The 19,361-nt window shown below is 43.1% G+C and overlaps 1 protein-coding gene across 7 annotated transcripts in view; it reads right to left on the reverse strand.

Annotated features, from left to right (window-relative positions):
- The window catches only part of DMD (dystrophin), a 1,782,468-nt gene that overhangs the window by 40,647 nt on the left and 1,722,460 nt on the right, over window positions 1-19,361 (reverse strand). For 4 of the 7 annotated variants that reach the window (XM_004689937.2, XM_012730294.1, XM_012730295.1 and 1 more), the window contains 7 exons: window positions 18,881-19,047; window positions 16,540-16,651; window positions 15,055-15,191; window positions 14,309-14,347; window positions 10,231-10,296; window positions 9,132-9,197; window positions 6,789-6,947 (listed from right to left, as the gene is read on the reverse strand). In XM_004689937.2, the coding sequence (XP_004689994.1) occupies window positions 6,789-6,947; window positions 9,132-9,197; window positions 10,231-10,296; window positions 14,309-14,347; window positions 15,055-15,191; window positions 16,540-16,651; window positions 18,881-19,047 (746 nt within the window). The remainder of the gene's footprint in view (window positions 1-6,788; window positions 6,948-9,131; window positions 9,198-10,230; window positions 10,297-14,308; window positions 14,348-15,054; window positions 15,192-16,539; window positions 16,652-18,880; window positions 19,048-19,361) is intronic. The other 3 variants (XM_012730298.1, XM_004689936.2, XM_012730296.1) reach the window with 1 other exon arrangement.

The following is a 19,361-nucleotide window of genomic DNA, read 5'->3' on the forward strand; positions in this document are numbered from 1 at the left end:
AAGTTAGGTCTGTGAGAAGCATCAGGCTTCATGTGCAAAGGCACCCGTTACAGCAGCAACCTGTGACAGGCCTAGAGGCAATGGCTGAGTTTCTGAACCACCATGGTAGAGAGCCAACGGCGCGCCATCTCCTGGCCTTTCAAGTTCAGCACAAACCTGAGTTACTCTGGTGTGTTCCATAGAACATGCGGAGTGGGCGGAGGTCAAGCATGTTGTATTTTAGAGTATCTTACACAGTCGTTCTGTAGAACAGATGGGGCAACCGTGACCTTTTATCCTCGGAGAACTGTCACCCTTTCTTTGATGTTTAATGTTATGCCTTCCGCAGTTATCAAAGGCCACTGGGAAAATTTCTTCTGGTCTTTGTTATAAAAATATTGATTTAACAAAGGCCACGAGTTAATAATCACAAGAGTGCCATTGTTCAAGAGCAAAGGTCGGCCTGGATTTGAATCCCGGCTCACCGGTGACGTGTCCTTTACTCTCTGACCCATGACAACTTCATTAGGGCAAGAGCCTTTCTTTGTTGGGCTTGTTGTAAGGATTAAATAAGGTCTTGCGTGTACTTAAAGGAGTTACTGTCCACAGCAAGCACTCCAATGACAGCTCTTTGGCTTTGTTGCCCCTATTTTGAGTGGGAGGTGTTTCCTCAGGAAGCTGCTTGCTTCTTTCAGGCAACATTCAGAGACCAGCAACTCATTTTGCTTCTTCACAGTCGCCTGGCCACAGGGAAGCTCGATTACAGCAACTATGCAAATCCCTACTATGCTCATTGACTAGTTAGATGGTAGGAATCTTTGTGCTGAGCCTTTTATTCAGATTCTTGTTTGGAAAGTGATACATAAAACCATTCATTATAGGAAATCGCTACTTGTACATCCTTGGGCAAGTTGAACTCAGCCTGCCTGAGATGTAGTTCTTTATCTCTGTCCCTGATTTATGCAAATCAGCAGCTTTTCCCAGGACTACTGTGTTGTGGTTTTGTTTGCTTTCCAATGGTCATTTCTCAGTTCCCCTATTTGAAAAGTTTTGCATCAGTCAAGTCCTCCCTAGCCTCATTCAGGCAGTGACCTTTTAATTTACCCGCCATTCCTATTTCCCTCCTACTTGCCCAAGACATCCCTAATTTAGGGCCTGACTGTCAGTACAATCTTCTTCCACTATCAACTCCCACAACTTTGGCTCCCTACCTAACTGCTTATAAGCTAAAGTCCAAACCTCTGAGCATGACATTAAAGCCCTCTAAATTGGGGTCTCTACCACCTCCTTCTCCTCATCTGTGCTCGGGCCTCAGTTTGCTCACTGTTCTGCCAGTATGCAAAGCTCATCCTTTATCCCCTCGCTCAGCCTGGAAGACTCCGAATCACTCTTGAACCTTGATGATGGTTTCTTATGTTTTTAAGGTCTTATTACCATCTCAGCTTCATGAGGGTGAGCCTGTTATTTTTTTCGTCCTTGTGCTTTGAAAAACAACGTGAAACCCTCCCTACCTATCTGCTGAATTGAGTGGGATCCTATCCTCTGGCCTGGAAAGTAAGAAAGGTATAATAAGTGCAATCGATTCTACTGGAGCAGAAGGGTCTGGCAGTGAAAGTAAAAAGGAGGATGAGGATCTGAAAAGGGAAACTGTTAGTGTTAGCGCTCCAGCTTTTATCCAGCCTGTTTGAGAGAGATGGCAGCTATACAGGGAAATCGTGAGTATTCTTAATCACCAGAGGGGTGCTTTAGTTTTTCTGTAGTATGAAACCCAATTCTTCTGCCAAGATTTTCAGTTTACCAGATAATAATTTGACTTTTATGCTGATTTCCAAGAATTCTAAGACAAAGATAGGCCCTCGAATGCAGGAACCGTTCCAGTCTCTCAAAACACGCCTATTCCTCAATTTCATACGCGTAGTATTTGTACTGAAACCGGAATCTGTTTGCAAAGAAGGCAACGGTAATGCTTGCGTTGCTATAACCAGACAGAGACTAAATGTGTGGTACGTTGTTATTTTGGAATTGATCATCTCAGACTTCGATTAAGTGACTGAACTGGTTAGTTAGAAAGTGATTGCCATGGACCACCCTTCTGTCTGAGTCAGGCTGACTCTTGCTCAGCTGATTAAATGCCCGGGAGCTTCTCTTGCCATGAAAAAGAAAATTCTAGATGCCTGATTAATGTGGGAAAACTAGCTCCCTTTACCTAACAACTCCGTTTTGCCTTATTTTGGGGAGCCTTGTTGCCAAGTGGCATGAAGACCTCATTTCATTGAATATCTTAATATCTTAAGTAAAAGGCGATGTTTGCAGTGAGCACCAGCCAGATTAAGCCATAATCCCAGTCGCCACCGAGTATTTCTCAATCCTTGCACAGGCAAAGATGCCTGGGAGAGGTTAGGTGAGCATAAGGAACCAATAAAGGCGGTGACTTTCAGATTCGCCTTTCTCAGTTGGCTTTTCATATAATGCACATCTATTCCCTGCTGTTAATAAGGCAATTGAATACTTCAATATTCAAATCTTTCAGCATTCTGCCAAATCCAGTGTCTCCTTCCTGTGATACACTGCCCGGATGGGAATTGACCCTCACACCTTAAATCGGGTCACTCATACATCGAATGCCACACACTGTCACCTTTTTTTGCAAACTTTATAGAGTTCTGTTTCTCACTGTCATCTGCACATTAGTCACCAGGAGCTCCCACTCAACCTCTCCAGTACCCCGTTCACCATCTTGCAACTCCTCAAGCCTCGAGGAAGGACTGCTGTAAACACTTGATAAAAGAATGGACCAGCCATTCCTGGCTTGTCAGTCTCAAGCAAACACCCTCCCCATCACCGTCCCCCCCCCCCAAAAATCAAACGCTCTGCCCTGAAATAATACTCCAGACCAGCTGGTCTCCCCCATTGCCTTCCTGGGTTTCATGCTACCTCCAGGTTTTCATTTCAAGCATTGTTCTTTCCAAGGTCACAGCTGTCCAAGTTGGAGTCTAGCAGGTATCACTCCTGGCTCACACTCTGGAGCGCTCCCTCTGCTAGGCGAGGGAGCATCCACACCTCAGCTGGCACCTTGCTCTTCTGACCTGTCCTGCACATTGCCTGCCATTTCTGTCTTGGTACAAAAGTACCACAGCTGTTTGCAGTCTCCCAGTGGTTCTGCATCCCGACACCCTTGCTTTAGCTCTTCCCTCTGCTCCGAATGCCCCCTGGGTTTCCCTGCGTCTTGGCTGTCTTCTTACCGTCATTTGAGACTCACACACAGTCCTGAGAAAGGAACACAGAATGGAGATATACTGACAAGAGTGAGCACTGAAAATGCTGAACCCCAACTCATTGCATCATTTACAAAGTAAAGCATCAGGGCCATGGATTACAGCTGGTTCACTCCAGTGGTATCATTGACCCATCTCCAATGTCTTTGAACGCAACACTAGTAATCTTGCGTAACCACTGGAGGAATGGAGAGGAGCAAGAGGAAACTCAAACTGTAGGCTGCATGGAGTCTGCTTGTCCGGTCAGACGCGCGAGGCACTGAGTAGGTACTAATAATAGACAGTTCCCTGCTGTCATTCAGCATCCCCTAACAACTTTATACTTCGGGGTAAAGCACTTCAGTATTAATTTTCACTGTTCTTTTCGTCTTTGGAACAATATAATCGATTTGCTGTGCAGACTGCAGGATAGTAATGAGGTTTTGTCTATTTTAAAGGCTATCTTCTCATTGGTAGGGTCATCCCTAGGATCTCAGAGGAAGTTGTAGTTCTAAGTGGAGATTGCAGGCTTCCATCTATGTAGGAGGAAAAAGCGAACCTGGAGTTTGCAATGTTCAGGGCTTACAATGAGCACATTCTTAGCATCCGACTGGTCACAACCAAGTAGAGGTGAATTATCTGTGGTCTGAGGAAGAGAGCTCGTATGCAGAAGTGAGGCATGAAGGACTCTGTGTCACCCATACTTATCAAGCGACATGATCGCGAAAATCCAGATTTAGCTTATCTTTGTGGCATAAACCAAGAAACCTGCAGCGTCTGGGATTTTGAAAATGAATGCTTAACATTCTAATTTTATGACAAATCAGTGCTTGGTGCTACTCAGGGAAGTATGAGAAAGGGAAGTGTTTTTGAAAGGTGAGCAGAAGAAAAGCTTTTGAAAGGCTTTTCTCTAGGAAATCAGGTTTGAAAAAAGAATTTTAGTGCAAAGTACATGCATGAGTGCTGCAATTAAAATAAGTGTCATTTGGAGTCATGGGACAATCTCAACTTCTCCTGTCCCTTTTTCTCTAAATATATGCTTATAACCGATTATGTAATCAGCTGCACTTGGGACAGAGTCAGGTTGGCAGGCACTGATGGTGCCCGGTAACCTCCTGGGTTCCCTCAGAGGGCATGGTGGGTTACAGGCTCCTTAAGCAACACTGAGTGGGGTGGGCCTGAAGGCAAAGCTAGAGCTCTGAAGTGATTGGAGCAAAACTAGTCAAGAGAGGCTAGCCAAAGGATTGCAGATGGCCGCTCCTTAGGGACATTTCTTTGGGATTTGGTGGGAATGAAAATGTGGCCAAGTGGAGGAAGCAGCTCACCCGCACCTTTTACAGAAAGAGCCATTTAACTCACAAAAAGCCACATGCCAACGCTAGATTCGTCAGGCAGGCCTGGTATGATATTTTTCCTTCTCTCAGAGTAAAGTGTCATATTCTTAAAGCCTGGTCTGAGGTGTCTCCTGAGGTGAAGTGGTTATCACTGTACCTCAAGTAGACAACACTGCCGCAACTCTGTACATGGTGTTATATTGGTTACTTCGTATTCATAGAGACGTAATCATTTCCTACCTGATACAATTATGTAGAGTAACTTACATTCTTTGGTGCAAGGTAGAGTTGGCTGTTCTGAGTAAGGAAATCTGGATTTGATCTTGGTTCTGCCACTAGTTGATTGTGAAGCCATTGGAACCTCTGTATTTTCCTAACCCTCTTCTTTACAATGCTTCGAGGAAGTACATTAAAGTGCTCTGACAACTATAAAGGGATATATAAAGTCTAGTGATCCGGCCTCTTCACCAACACCTTTGGCTTGGCTGTTCTGGCATGGAGGGAGAGTTGGCAAACAAGCGAGAGAGCTCTTGACTCATGAGATTAAAAAATATGCAATGCCAATCTCTGCTTCCCCCCCCCATTTGACCACTAAAAAACTGAACATAAATGGGGAATGAGGAGCCTGTATACACAGAAGGAAATGATTTCTCCCTCACAGTCCTCATACTGTGTCTCATATGAATATGGCCCCAGATAATGTTACCATTAAAATCAACAAAGTGCTCCATATTACCTCTGGAATGATACTGAGACCTGTTTAACCAAACATTTACTGATTTAGCCTCTAAATATTTACTTTCCTAGGTTCTCTTGGGGGGTATTGGCCCCCCAAACATTGACTACGTTTCTTAGACAGAAGCATTGGAAAGGGCTGATAAAAAGGCAAACTGTCAAAAGAAGGTCCAAAGAGAATACACTTTTGAGCAAGGTCATGGACCTTGCACTGACCTCCAGTGTCTGAATGGCAGAGGAGACATGGAGGTAAGCAAGCTCAGGCTTGACCCAGAAAAGTGGGTGAGAGCAGGATGTGTTCAGAAACAGCTGCAGCAGCGTGGCCAGGATACAGTTATAGAAGAGGCTAAAGGTTTTCAGTGCCCAGCTGAGGAGCTTTTTTTCCCCCTAGATGTGGAAATTCAATGACAAGAGAATGTGAAGATAGGTCTTAGTTCTGTAAAGAGTCTGTCAGTATGGAGGATTTACTGGAGGGGTAGGAAAGAGACTAAAGGAAGCCAACCGGATGAAGAGCTCTGGCCATAGGTCAGAGGTATCAAGAGTGAAGAAGAAGGGCAGGGCAGCAGAAAGCGATGGATGGATGAATGGCAGTTTGCTTTTTCATCTCCAGGTGACATACCCCTGAGGGCACTGGTCTGAGACAAGCTGTGTTGCCTAGATTAAGAGGTCTTGGTGCCTTGGGCTAAACCAAAGAGATGAAAGTACTCAAATCTTACACATTTGAGCAACTGCTCTTTTAAAGATGTGCCTGGTGGCATTTGCTGGAAGAAGGCACACTGAGTTAGACATGATCACACACAAAAGCCTTGCTTAACCAAGGGACCTGCAATACAGCCTTGTAAGCGTAGCTGTGATACAAAAGTCCAAGGCTGATGATTTGCATTACCCTGACAGCACCTGATACCCCAGATTTTCCCATCTTGGTTCTTGCTGTAGTCGTGGTGAATGTTCCTCAGTCGTTTGCGTCTATAGTTTCTGCTGTCTTTATGGGAATATCTTTCTTGGGTGATGATTGACAATTGGAATGATGGTGAGCATAAATGATTTCTCTGCATTTGATGAGAACTATGATGAGCTAATTTGTTCCCAAACATGACCAAGTCAACAGAACTACTTTCTTCAATGGTTTGAGGTAAATAACATGGCCAAATACGTACAAATCATAGAATCATAAAATTAAATAACCTGCTTTGTTCAAGTCTATTCTCAAACATAAAGCCTCCGAAACACATGCAGCAAATCAAATACCGCTCTGAGCATTAATTCCTTTCACACCTAAAATAGGAGTTCTTAATTATACTAGTGCATTCATTTTCTTCATTCAGATAACAAAAAAAAAAAAAAAAGAATCTGTAAATGGAGCCAAACAGATTATTGTTGAACACAATTAGACATAGAATGACTCTAAGTGAAGATTCCTGGCACTTTTCTACGTGCAAATCAATGCACTCTGCATACCAATGACAAAGCTAGAAATAAAACTCACCTGTTTTCTTCCTCAAGATCTGCTAGGATTCTCTCTAGCTCCCCTCTTTCCTCACTCTCTAAGGAAATCAAGATCTGGGCAGGACTACGAGGCTGGCTCAGGGGGGAGTCCTGGTTCAAACTTTGGCAGTAATGCTGGATTAACAAATGTTCATCATCTCTGGAAAATAAAATCAAAGGTTTTGGTTTTTTCCCCCCTTATTTTGGATCGGGGGTCAGGGACTCAGGTGTGTACTTAAAAAGAAACATTTATTTGCGCTTAACAATTATTTAGACCCTTTTTCCTGCTTCTAAGAACATGTTGATACTGTTGAGGCTGTGGTCTACCTTCCTCCTGATAACAATTCAGTGTTTCTTGCTCAAATTTTCACTTGATTCTGACTGTCCTATTTATTTGGGCAATGAATGGCAGTATACTGGGCTTCTGTGTGGACGGTCGATCCAAATACTTAAAGGACATAATAATGGCTCTGTTATGAGGCCTGTCAAGACAACCCATTGCGTGAAATGTAACAAAAAGGTGTTGCTCTGGTTAAGTCAGTTTGAACTTCAACAAGCCACAGAGGCAGGATGGTAGCAACAGTGAAACAATCATTGTTTTGTTGACTGCAGTTTTGACACAAAACCCCAAATTGGAAGTAAAGAAAATGCATTAAGTCGTTTTTAAATCATTGAACTAGTCCTTCCTTAGAGCAGCTTTTGAGGACTCATTTTGGGACATAAAGAGGCACTACGCTTCTGTGTTGGACTCTTCCCTTGAAACTAGGAATTCTCTAACACACCAGCATTATTCCTGGCTCCTAAGATGCCTGTGTGCCTCCAAGTTAAAAGAACTGTATGTATCCATGGTCAGGAAAGGCTGACACGCGTGGCTTCCAGCTAATAATCATGAAGCTGCTATATCCCTATTTCCCTCTTTACACTCGCTCAATTTCCTCTTCTCATTGCCATGTCTTCTGAATTGAAAAAAAAAAAAAAAAACCCTCCTGATTTAAATGACTTCGGTTTGTCAAGCCAGGTAATTGGTTGAGAAAATTTGACTAAAAATCATTACTGAGTATAAACCACTTCCCCAGGCCTGCCCCTAAAATCTCCCTTAACCATCCAACATTGAAATGAACTCCATGTCCTCAGGATGAGTGAAGGTAAAATTCTGTTTAAAAAGAAAACAAAAGGCCTTTGGCCGCTTTCTGTACTAGCCCTCTTCCTATTGCATTGCTAGAACTTCCCACTTCTGTCACTGTGCCCTCGGGGGGGCAGGAAGCGACAGAGCCTCTCTGCACAATCACACAGGGACCCAGGACAGCGCATCTTTCAGGATGTTTGCATTTGGCAGAGTCTTTGGCCACTGATTTTGCTGTCCAAGTATTTTATATAACAATACGATTAATACTTCTCCCGAGCAGGGAGCCAGAGCTAGCCCCATCGTCAGGTGTGGGGGAAGAGGTGGTTTTCTTTTCAGTCAGTCATAGGCAGACGCGGCTGGAGGTTGACCTGATTCTACATTATTACCTTGATCGTCTCGGTGAACCAGATGGGATGGCTTATTCTCATGCCTTCAACAGAATCTTTGGCCTTCTTTCTCTCAGTCGCATGCTTCCAGTGGCCCTTTGCTCCTCCAAAGGGGGACTTGGGCTTGCCATACCCCTACATTCCATTATCGGATCATTCTCCCCTGTCCCTCAATGCGCCATGACAAACTGGCGAGACGTGCGTAACGTCAGCTAAAAGCACCCTTTACTTGGGCTAGATTTCTTCTCTCTGCATTCCCTATTTCGTTAGAAGATCCTCATCCTTTTGCTTCCTGAGGCCCTGTATCCACGGCAGTTGCCCTCTGTGCTGGCGTATAAGTCCACTAGCGGACCCGAGTCTGTATTGCCTCTTCTGAAATCCTTCACAAGGACTCTTTATTTAGCTCACAAAGATGCTAAATCACAAAACTCTACCACTTGGGATCGCTGAAGAAAAATGCCCAACTAATTTCCCCTATGGGAATCTCAATGCCAGTGGAATGGGATTTACATATTCTCCCCGCTAGTGGAGAGCTCACTACTGAGTTTTCACTTTAGGAAATCACATCCAATCCCTTTAAATAGCGGGCAGGTTTGGTTAAGAGCACGGCAAACTGCACTTGCTAATTTGTAATATCAATCATGCCAGAATTTGCATGAGCTCATTTTTTGGGTCAGATTGTTAGGACCTAAAGAAAAAGGTGCCTGAATGGCTCTTTGCAAGATCAACTGGAGATAAGGCTCATCCCTCTGTCCTGCACTGCCCTACCTCTGAATCCCTCAAAGCAATTTCATCGTCAGGAACATTTTGTAAAAAGATACAGGATACTTACATGCTCTCATTAGGAGAGATGCTATCATTTAGATAAGATCCATTGCTGTTTTCCATTTCTGCTAGCCTGATAAAAAACGTAAAAGCTCATTAAAAGTTATGTGACTTCTTAGAATCTATGCAAGACCTAATCGAACATTCCTGAAAACTAAAGGATAAATCACGTCAAGAGGAGAAAGGAAGCCTTCAAAGCAAAGGACGCATGCGCTGGGTAACCATTGGAGGCAGTGAGTGGTTGACCACAGCTGGTTAGTAGAGCTTGACACTTCTAAGGGAAGGGGTGTTTGTCTCACTGTTGGTTCTTCAGAGATGAATCTTCCTTAAACTGAGAACAGGCCTTCAGCTGCACAAGAAAAGCTTCCCTAACAACAGTTGTGCTCCATACGTTCCACTACCCCTTGCACTTTAATATAGTGACAGTGTTCCACTAATGACAGCTAGTTATGCGCTCCACAGTTGATAATGTTCAGCAGTTAGAAGCTTTCTAAACTTCTGCTAGCAATTTTTACCTTGATAAACCTCCTTTACCTCAGAGAGTCACAGTCTTTTACGATATCAAAGTAACCAAACTCTGACAGGTTTCTTTAACAAGCACTAAGATAGGTGAGAAAGAGCAATACAATGTTTAGGTATAAAAATTATCATGAACACAAAGAAAGTCGGACAGGAAGGTCCAAGGAGGGAACGTACTTATCCTCTTTTCATGGCATAATACACAAAATCGACACTGAGAGGGCAAAGCCATGTAACACAGCATCATTGTTTCACATCCTTATGTCTGGTCTAGCAGTTTCATAAGAAGGTTAGACGATTTCTAAGTCAATTTCTTAAACGTGCTCAGTATACAAAACATAACAAAAGCTATCAGAAATGTTTAAAGGCCAGGGTCAGGGGAGATTGTTCTGGACAGATGCTCTTACTGGTGTCCAAAAACAACATGCAGTGGAATGGCATGCACGTTAAGAGGGCAAGCTGATTAGTAGGAATCAGACAAGAGTGGGGGAAAAAAAGAAAATAATTTGTTTCAAATGATGACAGGTTAGCTTTCCTTGGTTAGTTATTTCAATCAATATTGGCCTGGCATTCGACTAGTCTCATACCTGCTAGCATAATGTTCAATGCGTGAATGAGTATCATCGTGTGAAAGCTGAGGGGACGAGGCAGGCCTATAAGGCAGAAAATGTGATTAGTCACAGATACCATCCTTGAAGGGAGAAAAACCACCCACCACACAGAATGCGTTTATCCTCATCGTATGGAGAAGGAACACATTGAGTTGTTGCTGTCTCTTAGATATCATCAAGTATTTTCAATCCATGTTGGACGGATGTTTTCTTATACTTAAAGAGCTCAAAAGCTTCCCTGGCAAATTTCAATTATAGAAGAGGTTGGGCAAGGCAAATCTCTATGTGACAGTCTGTCCTCCTTTGTCATTGCTTGCAGGCTATAGTTTTGAAGTTATGTGAGCATGATGTGGTTTAAAAGTTTACACCTGCACCACGTACTTGCTGCCTTCTTATTGAAGGAAAACTCTACATTTGTTTACGACATTTGTAGACAACAGTCTAAGTTCCTCAGTGTATGACCGGGTAAGATTCCACATCTCAAGATGTGTTGTTCTGGGCCATTTTGGAAACAGGGGGCTATACCTACCCAATTAGCAGCAGGCCTTTACTGCTGCTTCATAGTATACAACTGAAGGACTCCAAAGAATACTGTGTTGGTTTTTAAAAGAATGACTACATTCTGTCGCATGTCAGATAATCGCTGAAATACTGAGTAGGGATACTCTGTGCTAGGAGAACAGACAGGGCAAACCAGGAGGGTCGATAAACAATAACTAACTAATCTATATACTTTTGGGATATAGAAACTTACTTTGATTTTCACTCCAGAGATTAGAATTTTTGTAGGTGAGTATTTCTCCCCACCCCTCTTATATCTGGTCTCCTAATTACCCTTGAAGTGTTCATAGTATCTTTTGGATTAACCTTAGGAGAAAAACCTCTCCTGTAAACTAGTTGGGGCTTGTGCTTTTTTTTTTTTTTTTTAATTGGACAAAAGGTCTCTTCCACTTCTCTCTCAACACTAAAAGCCCTTAGGTAAAGGCAGGAATCCAAAAGTCAACAGTCATCTATTCTGAGAAGACTCGTTTAGTGCAGCGACATTCAAAGACTCGGTCCAAACAGTCAGAGCAGTGTTTGCTTTTGTTGACGTTGAAAGATAGGCAGACATGTGCTTACCTATGTTTTACCTGGGAAAGACACTAGACACACATGTTTGTTAAGCAACACGCATCACCATTAGATGATCACGGCAAGTAACTAGGGAGCTCAAGTTTTCCCTAAGAAGTAAAGGTGTTATTTATGAAACAAATGTCACCATAATCAATTTTGAACTGAGTCACAACGGTACTTAAACTGCTGTGAGGTACTGGAGGGAAGACTCCCCAGCTGACCAGGCAGCTCTGAAGATTTTCATGTGAATAACTGAAGTCTTTCTACTTGTTTCTTCTAACCCTCAAACAACCTACTGCTAGAAAAATGCTAAGGGACTGTGGATGTTTTTGCAATAGTCACTGCAGGTGAATTTATTACTTGCATTGTGTGACTGAAAAGCCCTCGCTTCTGGAAGAGACCAGTTTGTCAGCCACAGACTGTCTATAGGTGAAAATCCCATGATCAAGGAAAATGTGTTTTCCCTTCTCACACTTGCTATCCTGGCACTCCACAGAACAAGGAAAACCTGGGAGCATAACTACACTGCGAAAACTTGGCATGTAAATCCAAACACTTTTAATAAAACCACATACAGAAACTTATGCAGAGCTCTCATTCTTAGCCTTGAGGATAATTCCATGTTATTTTTCTTATTAATGTACATAGCCTCTAACACAGCATGCATAAGCACAAGAACTCATAATAACCAGAAATCTAAAAAAATATATACACTAAGGGAGGTACTTAATAAACCAGAAAATGAGCCAACAGGGAGTACTGGACAGAGAAGAGCCAGCCATTTAAAAACCAAAATTAGTAAAAGTACAAACCACTTGGTCCAGAAACCAAGCTAAGTGTAAAGCCTTCTAAAACCGTCTTCCCGGGAAGGTAAGAATACCGTTCGCCCTTCCTGCGTTCAGAACAATACGCCAAGAAGGGTGGTTCCTCTTATAATGGCCACTTCTCCCCCACCATCTTCTCCTGTGAAAGCTCCAGCAGTGGGTGTCCATTTCTTCAGGTTTTAAAGCCTGATAGCTCCAAGAATGTTGCTTTACTGCCCTGTATGTGCATAAACACTACCCAAAAGGTTTCTACTAGATTTAGTTTCAAGAAATATGACAAACACAGATAAGTAAGGGTTTTGTCTAAGGAAAAACAAAGGAGCTTATCTTCTCAGGAAAATTTCAGATTCTGTGATCCTTATTAAATGGATTAAATGCTGGCATCACAGGCTTTGTTAATATCAGATACAATGCTTACAAAATGAAACACCTTAGCACCTGGCTTTTCTGCCTGAAGAGGATAACTGACAAAGTGTTTTATACATTACTTATAATTCCATGAATAAAGACTTTAATGAAATTACTGGTATTAAAGAAAATAGGGATTTAGTCTCTTGGGTTTGTTTTCTTCCTCCAACCTTGCACAATAATCTGACTTTTTATAAAAAGGCAAGTAGAGATACAGTTTGCTGTTACTAATTTTTAACTTTCAAGTTCAAGGAAGACAAAATTCCTCACAACGAAAGTTTACACCAGGTAAATTACACTTCTTTGGAGGAACTGTTACTCTGCAGTAGCTGGCGCTACTTTAGCCATCCATTTATTCTTTAGCATAGCATATATCTTTTTAATTGGTGAGACCTTATTCCAACACAGTAAGCCCATTTGCTTACAACCATCCAAGGAGGCTAAGGATATCAGTCTTAACAAGTTTCTTACTTATGCAAGGGTCCAATTTCTATAAACCAATATACAACCTAGGTTAGGGAAAACAATTACCAATAACAAGAAAACAATTGGCTCTAAATACTTCCCCAAGTTCTTCAAGCCTGATGAGAAGAGAAAGCAGGTAGCTCACCACTTAAAGCTACCATGTCTCAAAATTAAGAACACAACCATGCACCTTTATAAAAGCAGGGGAATTGGTATCCCACTTCCTTTTGGCCTATAAAGACTTCAAATAAACCTCAGGTAATAGTTTGCATTTATCACAGTCGGATTTTTAAAAAAGGATCTACTTTCAACTAAATTATATAGTGGAACAATAAAGACCCAATAAAAATAAATTGAATTCTCACATGAGCCAGTCTTCCAAATTGATCATTTCCTCCCTACACAAGAGAGCTGTCTGGCTTTACCTAGTTTAATAAGGGATACTCTGAAATACCGAAAAAATGTTAGAAAACCCTCGCATAACATTAAGGTTAAGTCAGACTCCACAAAGAGAGTTTTCTGACATTATAAAAACTCATAAATCAATTATCAGTTGGTAGCTCAGTAGTAGTAACACACACCAGTATGGTCATCACAAAGATGACACGATACACTTTCCTTCCAGCGTAAATGTTGAGCTGCTTAGGAGCTGAGTATTTAGCTTCAAGAGGAGAGCAAGGTGAGCTTAGATCAAAATTGACACCCCCAAGTCTATACACATCAATCAAATACCATGGTTTTACCTGGTAAAGAAATCCACACAGCACACTGGAAATGACTAAATGACTCACACAAAGGCATCGTCAAACACAAGCTGCCTGTTTGTAATGTTCACTTAATCACAGGCCCTACGGCGTCAGCCATCATCCTTGCGACAGTCCTAAAGCATTGACTCTTGAGAAATGTGGCTAAAGAATGTTATGTAATCAGAAGACTCTTCCCTGCTTCTAACTGAAGGCCATCTCCCAGGAATACAGTGCGCCACCCAATGATTTCTTTGATGTGAACTTGAACTCAAGGTCAGGATTTCTGCTGGTTCAAATGTGACCAGGCAGGGCCCTGAACCCCTCCCTCTGATTCTCCTGATCCATGGTAGATGGCACTCTGCCATTGTCACCAAGGGGAGGAAAACAACTGAAATGAAGGGAGGGAAATTAATATGTCTTTAACGCAAAACCAAGGTACAGAACAAAAACTTTAAAAATCGAGCAAGCGAATGTGTTGGTGGTAGCAGCGGTACTCACGCAGACTCTACTGGCCAGAAGTTGATCAGAGTAACAGGACTGCAAAACAAAAAATGAGGTGGTGAAGAGAGACACAGACACACTCAGCCGCCAAAAAAAAGGAAAAAAGTTACTGAAAGGTCAAAATAAATCAAATTCAACCAATTAAAGTATGGACTATGGAAAGCAACAGCCGAACCAAGGTAGAAAGTGAATTCAAAGGAAACCGGACAGTGGTAGGATGGTCATTAGTCATGGAAAACAGGGGAGGTCTACAAGGGGAGGGCGACATCATCGGCTTGATCATGAGAATCATCTCTACTTACAGTGAAGAAATTTCCTGTGCCTATTTGTAGAGAAAGCGACTAGGTATATGACCACACAATCAGATACAGAAAGACACATGTCTACTGGTTTGTGAGGGAGGAAAATCAAAATGAAATATTGGAATCACTCATGTGTAAACAGTCCCCTATTTCTTAAAGGCCTCGTAAGGTCATTAGCTATAAAATGGCTTGTTTTTGTTTTCTCCCCCCCTCCCCCATGTGAGATAAAGTTTCACTTTTGGAAAAGATTCTTGTCCTACGACAGCTGACAGAGGACAATGGCAATCGGACATCAGCCTGTTTTTCTCTTTTCTGCTCAAGTCAATGTAACGAAAGAAATAGGAGAGACTGTTTGCATTTGGGAGTGAAGGAGAATATTCAGCTGAGAGGAGCTCAAATACACATCAAATGAGAGTCTGTTTTGCTTTGGCCACTACTCACGTTTCCATGTTGTCCCCCTCTAAGACAGTCTGCACTGGCAGGTAACCCATTCGGGGATGCTTCGCAAAATACCTTTTGGTTCGAAATTTGTTTTTTAGTACCTTGGCAAAGTCACGAACATCTTCTCCGGATGTAGTCTGCAAGGGAAATGACGCTGGCGTCAGAGTCAGGAGAGCACTGAAATCGCCTGATGGGGAACACTGCCGTATCCTGCCTCAGGGCACATGTGTGGTAATTTAGGAGAGTGGGGGGTTCAGAGCAAAGGTTTTGGAATCAGACACTACCTGGACTTTGCACCCAGACTGGGCATTGACTCGGATGGGTAGGTGAGCTATTTACCCACCCAGACTCACCATCTGGACCATGGGGGCGGGGGGACAATCATACCTCAAAGGGCTATTAGGATGAATAAATGAAATATACCCACTAAATGGGTCATTTCTAGAAGTTTTCAGGTCAAAAAGTTGCCCTTAAATTTTGCCATACGTCATGGTATTTAAAAAACTGCGCCGTTCCCCTCAATCACGTTTCATTCTCTTCACAGCATGGCGCATTCTCTATCACTGAACAGCTGTGCAGCAGGATTCAAAGCGAGGACAGTGAAATCAGTGGGAGGCTCGCCGGTGAGGGATAGAGCCACTCTCAGCAGCGCCTCTCAAACTCGGAAGTGTGTGGGAAGCACCTGCAAGTCTTGCTACTGTGCAGGTTTGGTTTGAGAAAGCAAAGGGCGGGGCCAGGGGGTCCATATTTTGAATAAACTCTGAGGTGAGATGACGCTGCAGGTCTGCAGCTCATACACTTTGAGCAGAGGCATTTAGTGTTTATAGAACCTCAGGTTGGCACGCAGGCCTGTCTGACCATTGAGCCTTTATCTTTTCCATTTCACTGCTGAGTTTTTTCAAGTTCTATTAGCTACTGAACAGTGTCCCAAAAGAACATCTCAGGAGAAGGTGCCCTTCTTAATTATAGAACTTTAGGTGAATGATTTAACCCTAGGACCTCAGAATCTTCCTCTGTGAAGAGGAGCTAATGATAATACTTTGCATTTCACCCAGAATAGTTTAAAAGGTAAACGCCTACCATTTAGTTGGTAAAAGTGCCAAACCGGTAAAAGATAAACAAGATGGAATGAACATGATGATGACTTTGGGGGAACTCACACTGCGTACCTCCCCCTCGCCCATATTCAGTAAGCCTGGTGGCTACATAACCTCTGCACACAGCTGCGAGGGCTGCGCAAAGAGAAACATGGAGATGTCTTTTTTTTCCAACCGCGCAAGCAGAGGAAAAGCCTGCTTCTTCGTTCAACAGCATTTCTGCTGTTTCCCCAAGGTAAATCCTAGAGCCTACAATTTGGAGTCACTTTAGCTGGGGAACATCTGGGAAATGTATAAATCGCATCATCGCCCAGGACCTGCGGTACTGTACAGAGCTGAAACATCGCCTAGGGGAACTACCTCTCGAGTCGGGGGGCACCCCACTTACCGGGGTGCAGTATTCCACCATTGGGTAGTGCATTTTATGGCCCTTTGCAACTCGACCAGAAAAAAAGCAACTTTGGCAGATGTCATAATTAAAGTGCTTCAGACTCCTGTACCTGGTAAGAACAAAAACAAACACATATGTATTTTTTCAAGTCAAATTTCCAGAGACCATGCTTTAATAAACATCCTACACTGACTTAGAAGCAGAATGCAATGTTTATTAATACCACAAGGTAAGTGATTAACTTCCTACCTCCAGATTTCTCTGGTGCGACTTCTACAGTATCAAAACATTTTGGCAGCAAGATTATCCTAGAAACAGACGGAAGTCGGGAAGAAAAACTCTGCTCATACTGCACCACCAGGAACTCTTTCAGATTAAGTAGGAAGGATCTGGCAAACTTCCAGCCTTTTGAAGACCCAATACTAGAACTGAAAGAACTTCCAGAAGAGAGAATCTGGTTCATTGCTGGCCCCCCCTGACCCATCATGGGGCCAAAGGTTTTTGAAGTAATGATTTCCCCCGAAATTACAACTATAAGGCATTTTCATAAGACAGATGAACATTAACCAAGAACCCTCAATTAAAGCACTTTGCTTTAAGTACATTTTCTGATTGACAGGCATGATTTATCTTCAGATAGTTACTTGGATGATCTCTTTCATCATTCTCTCTCCAGAAATCCCGCAGTATACCACAGATGGTACTGAAGCTCCAAGAAAGACAAATTTTGGGTTGGAGGAAAGAATTTATAACGTGTGTGGACTAGTAGGCACAACCCCCTCCCACTGCCCCGTTCTCAACATACTGTATTCTTGTTTCCCTACTCTCCCTGCCCTCTGCTCTCAGAGAAGAACCACAGCCATTTCAAATAAACACACTCTCTATGGTACATACAGGAGTGGTGGGTGGTAGGGGCGGGGCGGGGAGGGAGGAAGCTACCTAGTTTAGATGCCAGCCATCTTTTTTTTTTTATTTTTAAGGGGAGAAGTGCTCATTCCTAAATAGTAGGGCCAAAGAATTCAATATGAAAATGTGTAGATCCTCTGAACTGGTCTCCTTTTTCATTTTCTTTCTTTCCCCTCGTGCACAAACCCCGCTAGCTAGGAAAGCTGAGGACAGAAAGGTCAGCAATGTAATGTTGGCTCCTGTGGTTCTCCCTCCCCCTCCATGTGACATGATCCTTACCAGCCAAAAACCAGGAAGGAAAAGGAGGTATCCTTTGCAAGCATTGCCTACTCAGTGTTGTCTACCTAGGCTTTGGAAATCTCTATAAAGGTTTTTTTTGTAAAACCTTTCTGTAAACAGCACGAGGTATGGAAGGACAAACACACACCAATATGCGAAAGCACCGTGAATAAAAAGCACACAAATGGCACAGAGCTATTATTAGGAAACAAAGTAGTAAAACAAGTCATAGCAGAACTGAAAAAAAAAAGTATTTACTTAGCTGCTAAGTGGATTCTGAACAGGCACAGACTATATAGCTTATTCATCGCTATGGAAACCTTGATGTTGATCCAGATGTTTAAATACATCATCGTTTCAGAATTTGGATTTGAGAGTACTGTTCAATAAAATGTATTCATTTAAAATTATCCTCTCTTCCCAAACGGGTCAACCAGGCTGAGGATTTAAGAGCTCATTGTTTTCCAGAACATGTTAAGAATACCAGAATAATAACCTGCCATGTTTTCTCTCTCTTACTTTTCAATTTATAAATAAAGCACACTTCCTTTTTTTAGCTGCTTAGTGAATTTCTCATTTGCCTGCATACTTTCTATTCCCTCAGAAGTTCATTAGGATACTATGCAAAGCGTGTAATCAGGTTCACAGAGGAACCAAGTTCTAGCGTGCTTTAAACAATTCTTGTTACTTTAGGGGGAAGAAAATGCTACAACGTGGGTAAGGAGACTGACTTGCTGGGCTGGGTCTCCTCACATAGCATCGTGTCTAGTCTTAGAACTGATTTCTGGAGAATTTCCATAAACAGGAAAAAGCACAGCAAAAAGGTAGACAGACAGTCTGGGGTCCAGGAACAAGGGGCACAGCTCATCTCCACACCCCTGAAGGCCAGCCATCTGCGTGGACACAGCCATGCAGTCCTTCCTCCAGGAATGTGGCTCCAGAGAGCGAGGGTGGAAAGGGACTCTGTGTAATGAGTCAGAGCCGCCAAAATAAGCCAGTGGTCAGGGGAGCGACAGAGTGATCAGTGCTCCAGCCTCCGTCGCCTCGCCCACTCTGTGGGAGGACATGCTAGCCTAACTGGTGCTGGAGATTGAAGATCAAGTCTTCAAAAGGTGAGAAGCAGGACCAAAACAACCCGACTTGTTCCTAATACCTGAATCCGATGATCGGACACTCCTTGCAGATGTTGCACTTGGCCTGATGCTTGGCAGTTTCCGCGGCGGCTACTCTGTGCAGGACTGGCAGCCACACCATGGACTGAGGCTCCAGCCTCATCCAGTCTAGGAAGAGGGCCGCTTCGATCTCAGGTTTATTGTTAGCCTGCAAAGACAGGAGGGAGAGCGAGGCAGGGCCAGAGAGTGCAAAGGGGAAAGGAGGCATATGTCAGTCCAGGTACAGTTTTTCAACTGTAAAGCAAGAAAAACAAAAAACAAAAAACAAAAACACCCAGAGTTGCACGAAAAGCCCACTTTGCCCAGCCGGTGTCTGCGAACTTTCAGGGAACAGAGACACGCACCACCTCCCCCTCCCCGCAAGGCTTTGGGGCCTGGCCGGCTCCGATCCTGCTTGGCTACGACATGACAAAGAGAGCAAAACAAACAAATGGAAAAGGTAAAGTCACACACATACCGGGG

This window comes from Condylura cristata, unplaced genomic scaffold, assembly GCF_000260355.1.
Source record: "Condylura cristata isolate star-nosed mole 26May11 unplaced genomic scaffold, ConCri1.0 scaffold00027, whole genome shotgun sequence".
NCBI classification, from domain to species: Eukaryota; Metazoa; Chordata; class Mammalia; order Eulipotyphla; family Talpidae; genus Condylura; species Condylura cristata.